General features: G+C 39.7%; 1 protein-coding gene across 3 annotated transcripts in view; it reads right to left on the reverse strand.

Annotated features, from left to right (window-relative positions):
• LOC132377480 (xenotropic and polytropic retrovirus receptor 1 homolog) overlaps positions 1–22,794 on the reverse strand; it is a 77,889-nt gene extending 55,095 nt beyond the window's left edge. For all 3 annotated transcript variants that reach the window (XM_059943757.1, XM_059943758.1, XM_059943756.1), the window contains exons 1-2: positions 22,726–22,794; positions 19,090–19,141 (exon numbers count right to left, since the gene is read on the reverse strand). In XM_059943757.1, the coding sequence (XP_059799740.1) occupies positions 19,090–19,141; positions 22,726–22,794 (121 nt within the window). The remainder of the gene's footprint in view (positions 1–19,089; positions 19,142–22,725) is intronic.
• Between the last annotated feature and the right edge of the window lie 351 nt (positions 22,795–23,145).

Here is a 23,145-nt window from a genome sequence, read left to right on the forward strand (position 1 = left end):
GAGAAGGGGCAAAGGTGGGTTACCGGTGTCTTAAAACCAGTCACTTTGGGCAGTTGGGGCTTGTCAGACGTGTTTGTTAGCTCAGCTAGGAGAAGGAAAATTCTAGGAGAAGAAAAACTCAGATCTCAAGCCTGTGCTGCCCTGCGGCTATATCCACTCATTGGGGAGGCTTTGGGAGTAAACCCATGATGGAAAATCTGGAGCTGGAGTCCCTAAGACAGTCCTACGTTGTATTCAACACTGACTAGCAACTCCTGCAACGCTTCTGGTACCAAACTGTATTGGTCACTGTCATTCCTTTGGGTTCATCAGTTGCGTGGAGAGAGGGAGCTTGCTACATGGGAAACAGCTTGCTCTCCATATCGTACTGCCCAGACTTGTGTATCTAGACAGCAAGAACCCAGCGTGCATGGTCAACACTGACTGACAGAGGCCAACTACAACAACAGCTTGACTCTGCACATTCAGTAAGTGGTACAAAAGTCAGTCAATACTCTCACATAGTATTTAGCATCAGCAGTGATTGTGGACCTTGTACAGTGTCATGTCCCTGGGCACATATCAGCTTCTCCATTTGTGCTGTTTAGGGAAAGTCAGCATGTAATATTACATCTCATCTGTTTCCCTGTGAATCCATCATGGTAAACATATATAGGATATTATACAACATAATGTGCAAGGTAGCGCCCCAAGAGCTCAGACTGAAGACTACTGAATGAAATGCAGAAAATATGATGCAAAGAACACATTAGAATGGCCAATGGTAAATCCTGCACAGAAGTTAAGAGGAAAATAGATGGGATGAAAAGGGAGAGAAAGGGGTCCACTAAATGTTTTTTAAAATTTTTTTGTATATATATACTTTTAAGAGAAGTTTGGGTAAGTACTTGGATGTGAGGGATGTGGAGGACTATGGTCCAGACATGGGTCGATGGGGCTAGGCACTCACTAACTATTGAGCACACCTATGTGAAACGTTGCTATGGAAAAGCAGCATCCAGCATCAAAGATCCTCATCACCCAGGCCAAGCTCTTTTCTTGCTGCTACCATCAGGTAGAAGGCACAAGTTCTTCAGGACTCGCACCACCAGGTTCAAGAACAGTTAATATCCCTCAACCATCAGGCTCTTGAACAAAAGGGGATAACTACGCTCATTTTACTTCTGGTGTTCCCACAACCGATGGTCTCACTTTAAGGACTTTGTATCCTGTTACTTCAAGCACATCATTTATTGCCATTTGCATTTGCACAGTCTGTTGTCCATTGATCCAGTTTACAGTTACTGTCCTGTAGATTTGCTAAGTATGCTCACAGAAGAAGAATCTCTGGGTGACATGTGGTGACATGTATGTACTCAGTTAATAAATATTGCTTTGAACTTTGAACAATAGTTCGGCACAGACTCTGTGTGTCTGTTTCTGTGCTGTAATGTTCCATGACTCTAAACGTCTACAAATTCTGAAGTAATAAGACACCACATGTAAAAGTTGGCTTCAATGCCAAGGGGGGTTGCTTGGAGTAATTAATACTTACCATGGCTTTAACAATTTACTGGTATTGAAAAGGTGAGACCTAATGAGTGGATGTGAGTCACTGAAGTACAGCCACTTCATGCCTCACCCCGGGCCCTTTGATGCTGAGTCAGTGGGCAGGGTTCTGGAGCAGTGAAGCTTATGCAGGATGGGGAACTCCACGGGCAATTTCCTGATGATTGTCTTTAACCTCAGAGTAAAGACACCAGAAGGTGCTGCCCAATTTACTGTGAGAGCTCTCAAATGTTTGTGCTGTGAGTCTGGGCTAAATCACACATCGGAGGTGTTCATGCACCAACATTTGTCAGCAGTTATAACGAGATCTGCAGCGGTAATTTGGTGTTTCATGTTAACAATTATCAAAGTGCATAAATGAAAAGTATTGTAGGTAACAGTGTAACAGAAAAACATTCACCACAAGCTTACTTAGTAGCTCTGAGGGGTTCAAATGTGCTTGATAAACTGTCATTTATCATATCATGTATGTAATCATGATATTGATGGACATCACTGACATTGATCATTCTGCTTTTAATTAATTTAGCGATATAGCATGGAGTGGGCCCTGCCACCCTATAACCCCGATTAGCCCAAACCTAATCACGGGAACAATTTACAATGACCATTTAACCTAGCCAGTATGTCTATGGACTGTGGGAGGAAACTGGAGCACCTGGGGAAAACACAAGCATTTCATGGTGAGGAAGGTACAGGGGACATCAGGGTTGAACTCCAAACACGACACCCCGAGGTGTAATAGCGTCACACTAACTGCAGCACCTCTGTGGCCTGGCCTGCTGTGTTCCACCAGCATTTTGTGTGTGGTGTTTGAATTTCCAGCATCTGCAGATTTCCTTGTGCTTGCCGATATTTATCACCTGACTGACACCATTGATGGTCAGTGTACGGTATAAATTAGAATTTCTGATTTAGAACATAGAATAGTACAGCACATTACAGGCCCTTCGGCCCACAATGTTGTGCCGACCCTCAAACCCTGCTTCACACATAACCCGCCACCTTAAATTCCTCCATATACCTGTCTAGTAGTCTCTTAAACTTCACTAGTGAATCGGCCTCCACCACTGACTCAGGTAGTGCATTCCCCGCACCAACCATTCTCTGAGTGAAAAACCTTCCTCTAATATCCCCCTTGAACTTCCCTCCCCTTAACTTAAAGCCATGTCCTCTTGTATTGAGCAGTGGTGCCGAGGGGAAGAGGCGCAGGCTGTCTTGTACACCTCTATCATGTCTCCTCTCATCCTCCTTCTCTCCAAAGAGTAAAGCCCTAGCTCCTTTAATCTCTGATCATAATCCATACTCTCTAAACCAGGCAGCATCCTGGTAAATCTCCTCTGTACCCTTTCCACTGCTTCCACATCCTTTCTATAGTGAGGTGACCAGAACTGGACACAGTACTCCAAGTGTGGCCTAACCAGAGTTTTATAGAGCTGCATCATTACATTGCGTCTCTTAAACTCTATCCTTTGACTTAAGAAATTTAACACCCCATAAGCTTTCTTAACTACCTTATCTACCTGTGAAACAACCTTCAGGGATCTGAGGACATGTACCCCCAGATCCCTCTGCTCCTCCACACTACCAAGTATCCTGCCATTTACTTTGTACTCTGCCTTGGAGTTTGTCCTTCCAAAGTGTACCACCTCACACTTCTCTGGGTTGAACTCCATCTGCCACTTCTCAGCCCACTTCTGCATCCTATCAATGTCTCTCTGCAATCTTTGACAATCCTCCACACTATCTACAACACCACCAACCTTTGTGTCATCTGAAAACTTGCCAACCCACCCTACTACCAATTTGTACCTTTATTACCTGTAACGTGGAATACATTATGCACACTGTGTGCAAATGCAGAATGGATTCACAAGGTTGTTACCTGGGTTGGAAGCTATAGGCTGGGTCTGTTTTCCCTGGAGCAAGGGAGATTGAGAGGTGTTGTGAATGACGTTTATAAATTTGTGAAAGGCTTAGATAAGATATATAGTCAGTGTTTTTGTTTAGGTGTGTCTAAAACTTATAGCTCACAGGTTTAAGGTGAGAGGAAGAAGGTTTAAAGGAGATATGACTTTTCACACAGGTTAAGTTTTCCACACACAGTGGTATCTGGAAAGAGCTGCCACAAGAATCACCCCACAGACCTTTTTGGATAAATCTAAGACTTTTACTGGAACAAATTATTGGAATACAACTTCCACATAGCCCAATATTATTTTTATTAGGTGATATTGAAGGGATAATACCGAACCCCAAATTGAATAAATATCAGAAAAAAATTATAAAAATTGCATTGGCAGTAGCCAAAAAAGCTATTGCAGTTACTTGGAAATCAGATTCATTCTTAACTATGGACTGTTGGAATAATGAAATATATAGCTGCATTCCACTTGAAAAAAATTACTTACAATTTAAGAAATGAATATGATATATTTTTGAAAATTTGGCACCCTTATCTACAAAAGATAGGATTAAATATATTGGTCCTTTGAAGATAAAATTATTAGTTATTTGGGGAAAAAAGTAAAGATATGTACTAAAGTTATTTTGAACTCCATGGAGCATGTGGGGATCCTCCGATATCCAGGCAATCTTTCTTTCCTTCTTCTTTTTTTTCTTTTTTCTTTTTTTTAGACAGGGATGTTAAGGGGGGGGGAAGGGTTAATATTAATTTTCATTACTCTATTATTCTATTCATTCTATGTAATTCTCTTAAAAATTTAATTAAAAAAATATATATATAAAAAAGAATTACCCCACAGTCAGATGGTACAGTGGTTAGCACAATGCTTTACAGTACCAGCGACCCGCTGTAAGAAGTTTGTACATTCTCCCTGTGACCACGTGGGTTTCCTCCAAGTGCTCATGTTTCCTCCCACTGTCCAAAGATGTACCTATTGATAGGTTACTTGGTCATTGTAAGTTGTCCCATAATTAGGCTAGGGTTAAATTAGTGGGGGGGGGGGTTTGCTGGGAGGTGTGACTTAAAGGGCTGGAAAGGCCTATTCTGCACTGTATCTCAAAAACTAAATAGAAGAGGCGTCTTTGCAGGTATTTGAATAAGCAGGAAATAAAAGGTATGGAATTAATGCAGGCAAGTGGGATCTGGAGACATGATAATAGAATGGACAATTAATAAATATAGTGGGCTGAATGACCTTTTTCTGTGCTTACAACTTCCTCTGACACTAGAAGAACAAACTGGCATTTGTCATTCTTGATCAACAAGGTCAGTAACTGATACCAGTATTACTGATTGACTCGCTGTGTGTGAATAGGAAAGTAGATGCAAGAGAGTTTCCTAAATTGGCATTCATCATGTTGTTTGACTAGGGTACAGAATTCGTACTGCTGCTTGTATTAGTGACAATAAGCTCAACATAAGAATACAAAATTTTTCCACATTAAATCTTTCTGAGAAAGTTTTACCCCAAACCTTCGAAGCAGATATTAAGGCAGGTAACCAAAAGACAAGAAAGGGGGAAGAAGACCATTTCTATAGGAGGCAGGAGGGAGCAGGAGGAAGCCAGTCAGGTTCAGGGTGGGCATTTCAGACCTTAAGCCCAGCAAAGGCACAGCTGCTAGTGCAGTTTCCACTGGACAGTAGGAGAATGAAGGATGATCTTATAGAGGTGTAGAAAATTACAGGCAGCATTGATAAGTGGAAATCAAGACTCGAGAGCCTAGGTTTAAGGTGAGAGGGGAGAGATTTAGTAATAAACCGAGGGGCAACCTTTTCACCTGGGGAGTGGTTACTGTATGGAATGAGCTGCCCGAGGAAGTGGTTGAAGGTGGTACTTTAACAACATTTGCAAGGTGATTGGACAGGTACCTGGACTGCAAAGGTTTAGATCAGGGGTTCCCAACTTGGGGTCCATAGACTCATCAGTTAAGGGTAAGGGTCCATGGCATAAAAAAGGTCGCCAACCCCTGGTTTAGAGGGACATGGGCCAAATGTGCGAAAATAGGGTTAGCATAGATAGGAATCTTTGTCAGCAAGGATCAATTAAGCTAAAGGGACTTTGTGTGTGAGTTTTTCCATTGAGTCTATTGCATTTCTTTGTTCTGCTGTGAATCTGAATCTCACAGTAGTATATAGTATATGCTATACATATACTATGTAGTACACGTTCTTTGATCATAAATTTACTTCGAGCTTAGTCTCTGTGCTGTTTGACTCCATGATTCTATAATTTTGTGAGCAACAGTCAGAATTGGGGATGCAGAACAGTCCAGAATAGAATAAAAGCAGAGACAGAGAATTTCCCTTATTGTTGGATTTGAGGAAGTGTCCATGAGGCAAATTCAGTGAAGGCTATGGAAATTAAGTTAACGTGATTTTGCAAGATGGGAGACAATGTATGCCAGCGAGCGCGAGAGTGACGGATGGTGGGTAAGATAATGGATAAACTTATGTGGGAAGAAGGGAAGGGGCACCAGAGAGAATTGGAACTGTTTAAAGTGAAGAAAATAAATGCATGAATGAAAGCTTCAGCGGCAGAAGAGGAGGGCTGGATAATGGCCAGTGGTTAGTATGGGCTGTGCGGGTAAAGGAGTTGGACGTGTGTCAAGAGCTCAGCCCGGAGACACCAAAAGCATCAACATTACGAACCAACACATTGCATACAGTACACACTGATTTCCAACGCTCTGCGTAAATAGATCTGATTTATCTCTGTGTTACAAACTGATTAGGTTCACATTGTAGGTGTAGCTGTGTAGGAAACAGGCATTCAACACACTATAAATAACTGTTGTCTTATAATATTAGCCAACCACATTCATCAAACTGATTCAATTAGCAGATTGATTGTGCCAGTTGTATTCACCTCAGTGAAAATGAGAAAACTCGAGATGCTGGAAATTTGTAATAAATCAGAAAATGCAGGGAATACTCAGCAGGTCAGGCAGCATCTTGGTTTCTTTTTGAACTTTTTCTTCATTGTTCCTGTACAAGTTCAAAGGTACAAAGACACCCACTAATGTCTTTCAGATTAGACAAATAAGAGAGCTTGTAAGTATTACGTAGGTACTAATTTGCTGGCTCCAAATAGAACAACTGATGGTTTATCTGACACACAGATTTATCATATTGAAGGTATAGGACTTCTGCAGGCATCAGTTTTACAATAATGTTCATTATTCTTTGCAAGTAGGAGTCATTAATCACACGGTGCAAATAGAAGAGCTAATGGTTATTATTCCCAATGTTCTGGCATTATGCTTGCCCTATAACTAGGAGAGCTAATGGGTACCAATGTCACATACTGACATAAATCATGCTTTAAAGAAGGGAAGCTGAAGGAATCAGTGTTATGTTGAAATTAATCTCTGTATGAAGTGAAGAACTGAAAGATACTGGCAAAGTATTTTAGATATTTTGATTAGCACTCTTTCGTTCTTGCTGGTGAGGAGGATTTTCTGGAGGCAGGGAACTCCTGACTGCAGTCAAATCCAGTCAGTTCCCAACCTGGTATCTGTGCAGAAGAAAGGCCTGGCAGTCTACTTAGAGTATCTTGCCACAAAAACCCTCTGGTCAACTACAAACTCAATATCAACAAAATTTGCTAAGGGGAGGGACAAGCAGTCAGAGGAATCACAACCTGGTGTTGGTACTGGATTAGAAAACCTGAAAAGGGAGATGAGATTGCAGCATTTCGGGAGGAGCACTGAATCCTTCAAACAGGGGTAGTTAATGTCAAGCATCTGTACTGGAAGTTTTAATCAGACTGTCTTGTGGCCCGTTGATATTATTGTTTTATTGATTTCTCTCTTTCCTCTAGTAATAGAAACATTTAGTTTTCGCCCATTGGTGAGGGAATTAAAAATATCCCTGAACAACAATCGGGAGAATTACGCATGACCTTAAAGCAATATGGGTTGCTTTAGTAAAGCTCACCTAAAAAAGACATAGAAATGGATCTATAGAAGCCGAAGATTGGTACAAAGTGGCACAGGATGAAAGATGAATTTATTATTAAAAGTCCTATTTTGTTATGGAGGTACAAAGGGTAGTAATATCAAATACATAATAACTTTGGTAAGATGTCCAGATAAACATAAATAGTTAAAAGTAAATTTATTACGAAGGGACAGGCTCATTAAAATTTCCTATTTATGGGTTACATTTATCAAAGCAAAAATATTTGATCTGTCACTTAAAAGGGACAGTAGAAGTATTCACAATTTGTGCACCTTGATTTGCTAAGATACTGAATTACAGACTAGAATGCTTGTAAAATGTACAGTTATATTTCCTTTTTAAATTGGTTTTCTGCATAGCACATACTATGCGCTCATTAATTCTGCAATGCATGATATTTTGCATCTTTACAGTTTAAAAACACCACATTTTCAGTCCACTAGGATGGGAAAAGTAACTTGAATGCACAAAGCAAAATGTCAATATTTTTGAGGAATGTGAGAGATGCGAATAGGTAAAGGCAGCTTTGTACTAAGTCAATAAAGAAAAAGAATGGGATACAAAACTGAGCAGAAACAACAATGGAACACCAGCTTAATTCAATGTTATAAAGCTGTTAGTAACTGCTGGAGAAAGAAATCCAGCAATTTAGAGGTAAGGTCATCGAACAACAAATAGTCTGAATAGTTGGCTCAGGATCTCCACTCCGTCTGTCGAAAGGGCATCTCAGATTGAAAGTAAGATGCTAAAGCATCATGAGTAAGACATGAAGTATGAGAGATGTAAACATTGCTGAGAAGCATGTGAGATGAGAACTGCACAGCAGAGCTAACAGGACCAAGGCCAGGCATCTCAGCTGGTTCAGACAGCCCTTCCTTGACAAATTCCACCCACTTCTTCCACCAGAATTGTGCAGGGGAAGAGACAGTAATATATGTCCTTCCACAGCAGATAGATGCTGTAAACAAATTTTGAAAATATTCCTTGGTTAGGCAGCACAACCATAATGGAGCCATTAGAAAAAGAGATTGAGATTGCACAAATCCATTGCCCAGACCTTTACTCTATCACACCTGGACGTTGGATCTGGAGATGGCACTGTCCAGAAGGTTCTTCAGAGTCAAGAATGAGGCACAAATCTTGTGGTTACAGCTGTTTCATTGGATGTTCAGTAGAACACTGTGAGCAATGTGAACACAGCAACAGGTTGCACATTGTATGGATTCTCTGATATTAAATGGAATCACTGAACCATCGGAAAAGGTAATGAACTCTAACAAAGAACCTGCCTCATGGCCTGTCTTTATATTGCAAGTAGGACAAACAGAGAATCACTTCTGATAAGATCACACTGTGAGACAACAAGGACTGTTTCGGTCCCTTCTGGCAATTGCCCACCCGGCTATTTTCCTCAGGAATTGGGCCTCAATCACCTCATTTAGTTCCAAATCATTCCCAGGTTCCACTAACTACAAACACCTGCTTTCCATCAGCAAATGCAGTATAAAAATCCTGTGACCACAACTACGAGCTGTCAGTTTGTTGGTTGACTTGTGTATGACTCACCTTGTTCCATGGTTCTTGGGACTATCGGTTCCAGACTCGCATCATTCCTGAATTCTCTACTAAAACCAAGACTCTGGGTAAAGACTCCCTAGGCACCAATTCCATGCTCGCTACGACCATAACACCTCCCTACTCTGCCTCTGCGCCCGTGTTCAGCACTTGGGTTCATTCCACCGCCACGTCCTTGTTACAAGGACAGTCTTGACCTACATCGCTATGAGAGCTCAGGCTTACTGACAAAGAAACTATTGAAGTACAGAACCAGTTATTCTACAAATTACTGAAAAACCACTGAACATTTATTGACAAGCAAGTGATTGTATAAACATACAAGCAAGCACAAAGAAAATTGAAACACAGGAACAATAACAATTTTGATCCTAATCCAACATAGATGACGAGACAGACTTGAACAGAGCTACGAGGCAAACATCAAGAATTGAAAGCAGATTTCAGAGAAAATTCATAAGAGTAAAAACTCCATGAGATGCCTTTCTTTTTAAATGTGCTGTTTCCTTAGTGAGTGTGAGTGTACAATTCTTCAGTGCTGTTGGTGCTTGGTGCCACACGTTATAGTCAGTTCTCATGCATTCACCCTGCAATGTTTCTTTTGGCTAACATTGCAAATGTTGCGAAGATAGCAATCCTTTTTAAGGCGAATATTGACATTGCAGTCAATATTCAAAAAATTGATAATATTGAATATATAATAGCCATAGCTAGTTATTCAGAACAGAATATGCAAAGCAAATAAAACAAAAGGCCTACTGTATATTTTGAACTTATACTCATTGGTCCTGACGAAGGGTCTCGGTCCGAAATGACGACATCGCTTCTCCCTATAGATGCTGCCTAGCCTGCTGTGTTCTACCAGCATTTTGTGTGTGTGGTCACTTTATTAGCTAGCTTCTGTACGCAATAAAGTGGCCACTAGGTGAAGGTTTGTAGTCTTCTACTGCTGTAGCTCATCCACTTCAAGATCCAACATGTTAAGCATTCTGAGATGATCTTCTGCACAACATTGTTGTAATGCATGGTTATTTGACTTACTATCACCTTCCTGTCAATTTGAACCAGTCAGGCCTTATTCCCGGGCCTCTCTCATTAACAAGGCATTTTCACCCACGGAACTGCTACTCACTGGACATTTTTTTTTTGCACCATTCTCTGTAAACTCTAGAGACTGTTGTATGTGAAAATCCCAGAGGATCAGCAATTTCTGAGATACTCAAACCACCCCATCTGGCACCGACAAACACTCCATGGTCAAAGTCACTTCGATCACATTTCCTCTCCGTTCTGAAATTTGGCCTGAACAACAACTAATCCTCTTGACCATGTCTGTATGCTTTTATGCAATGAGTTGCTGCCACATGATTAGCTGATTAGATATTTGCATATCTAATCAGATATGTACCTAATAAATGCCCACTGAGTGTATGAGATGATCTGTAATTTGATTGTAAATTGAGTCTCTCAGATTTATAATCTGAACACAGGAGGATCTGGTTGAAATTAATCTGAGTTTACTGAATGAGTTTCTGAACAAAGCATTAAACTGCTATATTGTAAAATTGACTGCACCTCATTGGAGGCTGCAGAACATCTTGATGACATAAGAAATACAGCTTTTAATTTTATTAGTCATCAATTGTAATTATATTTAAATAATTATAGGCACAGTATCTGGCTCAGACATTGGGACTGACATTTCTGACTTTATCACATGCAGCATGAAATCAGTAATTTATGATTCACCTGGAGTTATGTTGAGATAAATTAATGTTGTTGGAGTTGCTATATTAAACATTGGTAGATGTGAGTGCACTTAATATCAAAAGAAGTTATGTAAAATGTAAAGCATTAACAATCATCCTTTCTCTAGGGCAATTTAAGGAAGTGTTGTTTCATCTCATTTGTTTAATTTATTTTAAAATATTCATAACAATATGGATCAATTTAGGCTGAATTAAATGGTAGCTCTCAAGTGTCCCTGCCCCTCTTTTGTTTCTCTGATCTTGATTGGAGTTATTATGGAGTTATCCAGTGAGTAGCAGTTCCGTGGGTGAAAATGCCTCGTTAATGAGAGAGGCCCGGGAATAAGGCCTGACTGGTTCAAATTGACAGGAAGGCGATAGTAAGTCAAATAACCATGCATTACAACAATGTTGTGCAGAAGATCATCTCAGAATGCTTAACATGTTGGATCTTGAAGTGGATGAGCTACAGCAGTAGAAGACTACAAACCTTCACCCAGTGGCCACTTTATTGCGTACAGAAGCTAGCTAATAAAGTGACCAAAGAGTATAAGTTCAAAATATACAGTAGGCCTTTTGTTTTATTTGCTTTGCATATTCTGTTCTGAATAACCACCTATGGCTATTATATATTCAATATTATCAATTTTTTTAATATTGACTGCAATGTCAATATTCGCTTTAAAAAGGATTGGTATCTTCACAACATTTTCAAAGTTCACTGATGTTGGCACTGTCAGTGTCAACCTTGGGTTGAAATCTGATGGCAGACTCCTCAGCCTCCATGGCTTCAAATGCAGAAGCAAATCCCAACAATGTGGAATAATTTATCTCCTATAGGATGATACGATGGTGTTTGCTGCCCTTTTTTCCAACACTGCAGAGCTTACTGAATTCCTTTACCCATTACTTCCCTTTGTGCACTTTGTACTTCCGTAAAAAAGTCCAAGTGATTTATAAATCACACCTGGCAGAAAGAAAATCATTTCTGTGAAAACTCAGCTGCTTTGGCTGCCTGAAAAAAGAATATTTGTGGGTGTTGTTAACAAAAAGTAGCTGTAAAATTCAAAATTATTATGCTCCTGTACTAATTGATGACGTCTCTTTTATCAACAACATGCTGAAAGCCCTAAATAATTTTACCTTTACAGTATAATGGTCTAAAAACATCAACAATAACAAAAACCTTTAACAAGCAGCTGTAGCAAGTGCAGAAACCATTCTAATGACCATGGCCTTCTATTTCATAGGTATGGACAGCAATCAACTGCCTAAGAAATTTATAAAGACCTGTAGGAAGGTTGGCCATCCCAAACTTCACTACAAGTGCAGCACAGATGGCACTTGCAGATATCATTGCCAGTTACCTGCACTCTGAGAACTCACACTTGTCCCTCAATCACATTTTATTTACTTGAGTACAAGGAGATTAGTGTGCATCATGTCACCAAACTGTTTGGAAGTCTGAACAAAGAAATGCCAATTTTTATACACCTGTTACCAATATTGACCAATTGGTAACCTTGGGTATGTTCAAGTTCCTTATTTGCAAGATCAATTACCATTCACAATACAGGTGTTAAAAGTCAATAGACACTACAAGCTGACAACCGATGACACTTGGACATTAGTAATTATCCCTCATTTGGTGAGTGTGCACCTCGACTCCTTCTGTTACATTCTTCTCTCATCTTCATAAGCCAAAGTGGCCCGATTCCCCGTTGTGCAAAGGGAAGCTACGCGCTTCAAAAACTAGTAAACACAAAGTTCACTGCAGATGCTGTGGTCAAATCAAGACGTACAAAAAAGCTGGATGAACTCAGCAGGTCAGACAGCATTCGTTGGCTGCTTCTTTCAACGGATGCTGCCCGACCTGCTGAGTTCATGCAGCTTTTTTGCACTTCAAAAACTGTTCTTCCCTGGGCTGCCTGCACGCAACCTGAAATCTATCCTTGATTGGACATTCTGTTAACCCTTGTCTTACCAGGACTTCCACACAGGCACCAGGCTGGGTGGACCCACAACCTGGGTGGACTTGGCAAGTTTGGCATTCTACTTTCAAGGAAGTAGAATGAGCAACAGAAGTATTTTCCTAATGATGAGCTTACGATGTAGAAAACAATTTGTTCACTCTCAACCTGCAACTGGAATACTGGACAATGAGAACAGTGCTTAAAACTTAGCTACTTCCTAAAACATTGGGAACCATGCAGCAGAAGTTATAAGTAATGGTTTCTAACTTTACTTTAGCAAAGTCATTGATCTTTGCAATAAGTAACCTTTAACTGATGATGTATGTTTTAGGATCTGAAGATCATCTCTGTTTGTGCAGATGTAATAGATTGTGTGGAATGCTAGATAAAGTTGCACTGAAGATTGGATCTTGGACTTGTCACATTGAGAACATTATTGCATTACAGAATACACTTCAGAGTTCTGAGAGCATGCACTATATGACCAGTAATTTATAATTTTCTTTTAATTGGACAGAGCAACTCAATTTTTATATACAAGTTTATTTCCAAGCATGAAATAAAATCTTCAGGGGAATATCGCAATTTGTAATTCCAATCTCAGTGATCTGCTTCTTAGTTGGATACCACTCACTTCATTGCAAAATAATTATACTTCCAATTTAATTCAATAACAGTCAATAATGTCCTGAGTCAGCTTTGAAAACAAGAATTTTTCTTACATTATGATATGTAATAATGATGTATTGAAACTACACTACAACTAAACCTCTGGTTATGTTGACTAGAACAGAAAGTGAAGCAGGTGAATATGGCATGCCAGTGATGCATGCTTACATTCAACACACTTCATGAATGAAATAATTGAAATAAATCACAGAACTATAGAAACAAGAGTAAGTCCACAGCTTCTCAAAGTTGCCCTGCTTTTCAACTAAATTTTGAAAAAATTTCTGTATTTTAATTTAATTTACTTGCCTCTATAGTCGTTAATAACTTACATACTGTTATAAAAATCAATTAGTATTGGTTCTGAAAATTCAATTGACTCTGACTTTACAGGGTCTGAAAAGCATGATTCTAGATTTCCACATTTTGTGATACATTAATCAAATCTGTTGATCAGTTACGCATTGTTATTTAGCTATATGGGACTAGCTTGCTTGATGGTATTTTCATCTAAATCACAACGTTCAAGCTCCTCTCCAAGGTCATGAATACAAAATCTAGGCCGTCTGTCGAGTGTAGATCTGAGGAGCTGGTGAAGACAGTAAACAATTTAGTAGAATTAACAGGGAGCTTCCCATGTCGCTGTCTGTTTGTACATTTGCCCTGTAATCCTGTAGGTTTCCTCCGGGTGCTTTGGTTCCCTCCCACAGTCTAAAGATGTACCAGTTGGTCGGTTAATTGATCATTGTAAATTGGCCCATGATCAGGCTCAGGTCAAATCAGGGGTTGCCGGGCAGTGCAGCTCAAAAGGCCAGAAGGGCCTATTCTGCTTTATGTCTCAATAAGTAAATAAATCGTTCCCTAAGTCAGATTACTAAATTACCCTTTCTCTTCTGCTCACTTGCCCATCACCTCCTTCCCTCTCTTCCATAATCCACTGTCCTCTTTGATCAGATTACTTCTTCTTCACCTATGATCTCCTAGCATCTTACTTCATCCCCCCAGCTACCAAACTTCCCACTCACCTGGCTTCACCTATCACCTGCCAGCTTGTACTCCTTCCCCTCGCCCCCATCTTTTTATTCCAGTTTCTTCCCCCTTTCTTTCCCACCCTGATGAAGAGTCTCGGCCTATTTATTCTTCTCCATAGATGCTGCCTGGCCTGCTGAGTTCCTCCAGCATTTTGTGTGTGTTTCACTAAATAAAATGCCTGATTAGCTAATTGCTGTTTGTGTGGTCTGACTGTGGACAAATTGGCTGCAGTATTTGCTACTTTACTGCAGTGACCGCCTTTCAGAAATATTTCATTAGCTGTAAAAGCACTTTACAGGTCCATCTCTTTCTTTCTTTGCTTTTCTTTCTTTTTAACTTGTCAAGTCTGGATCAGTTAGAACTTCGCTCAATACCGTTTAATAAATTAGACCAGATAGGAGTACACAAGCTTAAGGGCAAAATTTCACCCTTGAGAACAGTTGGATTAGTTTGATTGGCAACTCTACTTACCCTTACCACAGCTGAGGACTATTCTGGAATGGGAAATGAGATATTGAAGGCTCAAATAACATGACAGGGGTCACGAAGAGTAAAATGGGACAAGCCCAATTTTGTTCACAAATTGACGTATTTGTAATTCATAGTGAGTATTACTGATGGTGACAATGTAATCAATCAGCTAATGGTTTCTGGTTATCTTAACAAATTTACATTTCTTAAGGATGCTAATCTATCAAACTTTGAAGCCCTTCAATTTATCTGGTTCTACAATATACCTGTGGCACTGTTACTTTCAATGACCCTGTTAATGATTGGGGAAGCCTTTGTGCCTTGAAAAATACACTATTGGAAAATGGTTCCACACTTTGAGGATGTTTCTTGAATGCATTCAAAATCATTTATTTGGATGAAGTCAAATGAGAATCCCATTTTAAGACTTTAATTGTTCTGTGACATTAGAACTAGTTTATGAATAAACATGATGCATTGTAATCCCGAAGTACAAGGGATTTAATGTACAGAAGTAGTTTTCAGCCCAATCTGTCTGTATCAGTACTTAAGATGAACATGAGCTTCCTTCCACCCTACTTCATTTAATTTTGCCAGCATATCCTTTACTTTCCGCTCTTTTGCAGTAAACTAATTTCACACTACATCTGTCTTTGTCTCTTTTGCCTCACGAGGTCCATGCTGATCACTGATCACTGTGAACCGCATAAGTGAAAAGCAAAAATGAAAGTTCACTAGACTACACCCTATTTTCCTTCTATATGATTTCAGGACGAAAATAATTGTCTTATTTTCAGATCAAGTCTGATGTTTTGAACTGAAACCGATTTTATCCTCAACCAGTGCAAGTTACTTACTTCAGTAAGCTTCATTGTCTTGAAGTCAACCAGTAATATTCCATATTGAATTTCACTTTATATTCTAGAATTATTAAGTCTTTAGACTCTGCCTGCTATGCAGAGATGTTTTCCTATCTAGATGCAATAACCACAGAACTGTTGAAATGAAATAATCAATTGGTGTGCCAAAATTTGGGAGATTAGAAAACATCATTTTTTTTAAATCTTGAGAGGGAAATAGTTAGCACTTTCATCAGCACATTTGCTGTCTTTCTTTCCAGTTTCCAGCAACTGGCAACGTAAGAGTCAATGAGCTTCTCAAGGCAAGCTTCATTCAGTAAATGTAGTGATTGTTTGTAACTAGAAGCACCAGGCAAGCCAACAGGTACCAGTCTTAAATATTTTACCCCGCCTCTGGGGGTTCCCCAACATTTTTTATGCCATGGATCCTTACCATTAACTGAGGGGTCCGTGGACCCCAGGTTGGGAACCCCTGCGCCATATGAATGGAAAACATGACGATTACAAATGACATCAGTCAGACTCAGATGAGTAGGTGGCTCCATGCTTTTCTCACTGCATCACTTGGAGAGTTGATGGTCAATGGTCACATCCAGTTATAAATGTGAGAGCAGATACAGTAGATACTTGCTACATGAGTATTTCTTATTCACACTACACTTCTGTTCTGTTCTGCACTCCTTGATAGCTTGTGCCATTGTAACCCAAAAGCAACAATGATCCTGATCCTATACAGCAGGGGTCTCCAACATGGGCTCTACAGACCCCCTGCTTAATGGCATTGGTTTATGGCACAACAAGAAGTTTGGGAACCCCCACTGTACAAAAATATTAGGCAAGTCATGAAGCTATTTCTTATGCTGTGTGCAGAAGGCAGAAAAATTACAAATGTATAAAATGAAAAATTCACAAATAATTGTTTTAAAATAATTAATTAAGAAAATGAAGAAAATATTTCCCATTTGCATCATGTTTCTGGTGCAAGTATCTTCAAATGAGTCAAAAATATAAACCACATTTTCCTAAATAGAGCAATACCTTTTCTCCTGCCTGGGTAGCCTCCTACCTGCCAGTATGAACATTCAACTCACAGACCTCCATTAATACCCCTGCTCCCCCCTTACCCCATCCCTGTCTATAATTTTAGTCTGGTTCTCTTTCTCTGTCTTTCCCCCCCCCCACCCTCACTATAATCTCCCCCAGCCCTACCTTTCTTTCTCTTTTATTTCCCATAATTCTCCACCTTCCCCTAGCCCATTTCCCTCCAGCCTATCACTTCCCAGCTCTCTACTTCATCCCTCCCCCCACTTCTTAAAGGTTTCTGTCTTCATCAGCTTAAATAAAAATGTCCTGTTCATTCATCATGCATCCCTGTGTTTGCAGCCTCTCACTTGTCCAGTGCTTCAGTCCCTGACCTGCCCCAACCTCCCATTTGTTTAAATCCTGCTGATAGTTCAGATATCCTCCTTAATAGTGCCAGTCAAACCAACAACCTGATGTCCATGCTGCCTGATCATTCTTCATTCTCCTCTTCCCAATTCCATTTTTTCTTCCCAATTCTTACACTACTGTGTCTTCCATGCTTCCAATCATTTGTACATTCCAGCTTCCAGCTCCTTCCACCACTTCACTCTAAATATGCAGCTACTTCAAGCAGTCCTGGTCCATGATACTCAGATCCAAGTATCTTCTGCTCTCCTAAGCCTTCCAAATTCTCTTGGCACCTTCTCTCCAAACCTGGCTGCTTTGTGGTGACAGTAGTCAGTTACATCTAGTCCAATGACCACTGTCACCTTGCTGGAGAAGGTGTACCTTGCCACACACCGTAAAACTTTATTTCAAACAAATCACTTATGAGTTCACTCTCTCTTTGTGCTATAATAGCTTTATAAGTTTTACAATGATTCTTATATGTTTTGAAATTATATTGTAAGAAGTTTCCAAAAACATGTACACAAAGAGCCCAGTCAGTAAGCTCCAGTCCGCTGCATACAATGCACATCCAACCTTTGTAATATCTTTATTTCCCTTGTAGTATGCGGTAGGGAAATTCTAGGCAGTTTCTGGAGGAGGTTATGTGGTCATGTTCTATGTTCTATGTTCAACATGTTAATTGCTATAGCAGAACTACCACTTTCACCATCCGTTGATAGATACATCCACAGGAGGTTGGGATTAAATCTCTGGTCACTTATGGATTGAAAAGGTAACAAAAAAGGTGAGATAGATCCTGGAAAAACATCTTCATGATATTGAAATTTGTTGAAAGGTATCTCTCAGGAAGCTTACTGCTACTTCTGAAAGACCACAAAACGATCAACTAGACAATGTTGAGCAGAGTAGAATAAGGGAAAAATATTAGTGGAAATGATCATATGTTATTTTATCAATTCACCTCTTTGCAATGTTTAGCTTACCATCAAACACAATAAAATTTCTATAAAGCAGTTCTTCCCTTTCAGTTATTTTGCAGCATTTACTCCTATCAGTTCTCTACAGAATGTGCATCTAAGCTCAAGAAATATAGTGAATGTTAGTAATTCAGTTTTATTTCAATAAATGTTGCTTATACGAACTCCCTCATAGGAGTGTCGTACTGAACAATCACAATATACTGTTAAGTAGCTTCTCCGTGTGCAGCTCTCATTGAAAGTGTAAGCACAAACAGTGGAACAACATTTTGCCTTATTAAATTATTGATGAGCAAGAATGATTTCATATTTCAGGCAGTATACAACGTGATTATTAATTAAATCCTTTGGCATCACCATTGCTTGATAGGAACACATTCAGAATGTTAATTATTCATCACTGACCTGTATTTTATCAACACAATTGAAAGTCAAGTTAAGAACAAGACAGCTAACATTATATAGCACCTTTAACATTGTAAAATATCCCAGTCCTTCTCACAAGAACAGAATTTGACCAAGTTTTCAAAGCACCAAGGCAGGTTTGAAGGTGAATCTTAAAAGGGCAGTGAGATATAGAGGTTCAGAGAAAGAATTCAGGAATACTTAAAGTGTGTAATGTCCTGTTCAACAAACCTTCTATAACAAATCTTGGAATAATATTGTCCACTGTTTCACTGTTGGAACAATATTGAAGCTAATCCCTCTTTCATTATATATAAATTAAATCATATTTCAGCATTAAATATTAATACCCTGGATACTGACTAAATATGGCATAATTCCAAGAGCAAGTCATGATATTCTATTCAGAAGCAACATCTGTTATGGGAGATACTGCAGGGCCATCTCATAGCAAGGCCACTCACACCTTACCTTCTGTCTTTGGGGCTTGGTGCCTGGCCATATGCAGCATCTTCTTCAAAGCCTGATCAACAGGGAAAATAAAAAGTGTTAGAAAACATCCACATGGTGTTTTTCCAAACTATGGGACAAGTGAGGTGGAACAGGAGGCGCATAAGACTAAACCAATCCTTATCAACAGTACAGGAGACATAAGAGACTGCAGATGTAGGAGCAACACGTAGATGAAAGGTTTCATCCTAAAGTGTCAGCTATCCACCTTCCTCATAGATGCTGCCGAGTTCCTCCAGTGTTTTGTGTGTTGCTGTCAGCTTTATTGCTGGTTCATGCTGCTCAAGTCTCACAAGATGGAAAAACATGAATAGCTAATAGCTAAATTAGCTATACATGCTTGTGTTGCTATTTGTGGTTCACTTCTCATAGACTCAGAGCACAACAGATTGTATAAACATGTCGACAAAATCAATATCGTGGAAATTCCCCCCCAAAAAATCATATCATATTTGCATCATCTGATAATGCTTGAACCCTGCAGACCTGCCAAGAGGCTCAATGTTAGTCATTGGATCTAGATCAGTGAACAGTCAACTGGTCACCATGCAGAAAATCTAGTATCATCACATATCATCTCAGATTTTCTGCATGATGATGAAATAACTACTGGACCTGATGAAGATCCAGTGTTCTTTCCTCTTGCTTAAAATGATAGGCTGCATTTAGGCTGCATGTGATTGTAAAAAGAAATCTATAAAGATCTTGAGAACACGAATTTGGACGCCATTATTTAGGGACAGTATTTGTCATTGATGTAACTCTAAATGACAGTTTGGGCTCTTTGTGAGAAAGAAATGAAAGATAGAGATGTTTGCAGCTGAGGGTACAGGGGAAAACTTGAAGCCTTGAACCATCAAATGGCCACTACTTCCCAATGGGGAATTCACAAAAAAAGAGAGTGCTTAGAATGGAACACTCAATGCCAAGAGAAATGTTTGAGGTGAACATCATAATTGTCCCTTAAATCTCATTATTTACATGAGATAGCACGAAATGTAGATGCATTGACAGGATAAGTCAGGGTGAGGAGAGGCTCATTTGGAGCATATACAGTTCCACTTAGCAAACCATGATTTGTTTCTTTAATGTTCTGGGTAACTGCATGAGCAGGATGTGAGGCTCCTATAATACTCCAGTACCAGAGGGCATGGATTGAGAATAAGAGGTCAGTTATTTAAAACAGATTTGAGGAAAAACTTCTTCTCCCAGAGAGTTGTGGAGGTGTGGAATGCACTGCTTCGGAAGACGGTGGAGGCCAATTCTCTGGATGCTTTCAAGAAGGAGTTAGATAGATATCTGATGGATAGAGGAATCAAGGGATATGGGGACAAGGCAGGGACTGGGTATTGATAGTGAATGATCAGCCACGATCTCAGAATAGCGGTGCAGACTCGAGGGGCCGAATGGTCTACTTCTGCACCTATTGTCTATTGTCTATTGCAGGACTCATGTTGACGTTAAATACCTTTCAGTTCAATTAGTGCAGAACTCTCAAAATACACTGATTGCATTTTGACCATTTCTGTTGCTAACCAAAGAGGAAATGCACAGAACCAGAAGACTCCTTGGTGGAAAGAAAAGAATGAGTGGGCCTGTACACATGGCATCTCCTGTACATTTCTCCTTGCATCATCATACGTTGCCTTACTCTGGAGAGTTATCTTTGAGTTGACATCAACAGTAAGAACTCAAACCCAGACAGGTCATGACACCATTGTACATTGATCAAGCTTCCAATTATAAAAAAGACCTTATGCATTGGATCACAAGCCTTATCTGCTGCACAAAAGTGTAAAGCTTTCAATGAATGTTTGTGGGCAACGTCAAATAGCCAACAGCTCATCATTCATTCTCTGTAAACTTGAACTGATAGAAAATTTTGCTACTTATGCCTTTACTTGCATGGTCTATTCTCTCATCATCCTTATCCACAGTGATACAAAATTCAATGTAATTTTACAGAATAAAACTCAAATGCCGTGGTTTTTAATAATAAAATGAAATGGGGATTTGTTGAAGGTATATGTTAATTCATCTAAATTAACAGATCCATCAGCTTCTGTTAAGAGTAGAACTGAAAATTTTTGCCTAAAGACTGTTCTAATCAATTTGAGAGTTTGTAAATTGCTATGTGCATATTTGAGAGAATACTTCAGAAATTAATACTCAGTAATAAGCTGTTTCAAGTGAACAAGATTAGTTCATATTTATACCATGCTTTTGAAAAAGAGAAAGCAACATTCCGAGGTGCTTCGTGTGAATGGGGTTTGGCAAATTTGACAGCAAGCAGTATAATCAGAAATTTGAACAAAATAATATGTTTTAAGGAGCATCTTAAGGGGGAAAGAGCTGTAGAAATACAAGAAGTTTAGGGAGGGATTTCCAAAGTTTATTGTGTAGCTAGATTGTTAGGTGCTGACTGATTAAAATTGGGAGGTGTCAGGTGTTACATATTGTAGACGGACTGCTATTCAAACCACCTGAAAGCCTCAGACTGCTTAACATAGTCCAAATAATTCTCATAATTGATGAGAGTGGAAACAGCATTGACAGTGCTTATTCCTCAACATAAATGGCTGGTGATGGGGGTCTGTTCAATTAAAGCCATTGAATACGTGACTGTAATGTTTCAGAACACACTAGCATTATCGTGTGCCAAGCTTTACATATTTAATTTGTGCTTTGTGGTTTTTTTTATTATGTGTTCTTTTAGTAATGTGGACTTCTATTCTTTGAAATGAAGGTGTGTCTATTTCAGGCTCAAGCTGCAGTGTGTGAATACAAGCCCTTCACTTGAGATGACTGGCATCTATCCATCTACTGGTTCCCTCCTTCCTCCCAACAGCTGTCTTTCCACAGGCAAACATGGAAACCATTTTGCACATATCAGAATGCCTCACAGCCACACTGGATGGCCAGTTTAGCTACTTCCAGTGGAATTGATTGAAGGAGAAACATTTGAGGAGTTGACCCGGATCTGCTTTGCTTAATCAGAGTCTATTCTAATTGAGTAACACATACAAAGTGCTGGAGGAACTCAGCAGTTCAGTCAGCATCTATGGCAAGGAATAAACAGTGGTTCTGAACCAAAACACTTCATCAGGACCATGATGAGTTTCACCGTCCCTGAGGAGCTGCGCCTCATACCATGCAGGAAATTAATCGGACAATGTGCTGAAGACCCCGAATGGGGACAATAGTGGGAGATATAATCAGATTCTCACACCTTCGTTTTGGAACCCCTCAACAACTACCCCCAACTCAGTTCTAACATTTTGCTCTATTCGCCTCTGCACGCAGCATTATACCAATAATAACAGATTTGACAGATTCGTAAACATTGTCAACAAATCATTCTCCGACAAACTCACAGATGCTGTTGAGAGTTACTGATGATAATTTAATAAAGGTCTTGATAATAAGTTTATTTTGAGTTTGAAAGAGACATTTGCAGGTCACCGGCGCCCACTGACTTTCCATGTTTTGGCACCCAACTTGAGCTAGGTTCTCGCACGGGGGTTCCTTTCATCAACACCCCGTTAACGAAAATAGTTTTCATTCCGATGTAAGACTAGCGTTAACCATAGTTCTCACCTCGTATTCGATGTACTGCTTCCTCCATTCTGGTGTTAGATGCGCCGACAGATGTTCCGCAAACTTCATTGCTGTCAAAAACTCCGAGCTTGAGGATGTTCCAGGGAAACATAACAGGAGCGAAAGAAAAAGATGAAGCAACCAAACTAGCCCACTGCCTTATGACTGCTTGGTGTTTAACCCGACGACAGATACGGCAATAAAAGTTAACATGTTTTTTTTTTGCACAACGCTTAATTATGGTGAAGTACGAGCAGATCCCTGACACCTTTCCCTGGCTTCAGGCGTCTCGCTAACAGAAACAGTATCACTACCTATCAATAAATAATTGAGCGCTCTACTAACAGGAAGGGAGGGCGGGGGGGGGGGGGGAGATAGCAAACACAGCACTGTCAAAAAACACGCTGTTTCAAAGTAACT

This window comes from Hypanus sabinus, chromosome 18, assembly GCF_030144855.1.
Source record: "Hypanus sabinus isolate sHypSab1 chromosome 18, sHypSab1.hap1, whole genome shotgun sequence".
Classification (NCBI taxonomy): domain Eukaryota; kingdom Metazoa; phylum Chordata; class Chondrichthyes; order Myliobatiformes; family Dasyatidae; genus Hypanus; species Hypanus sabinus.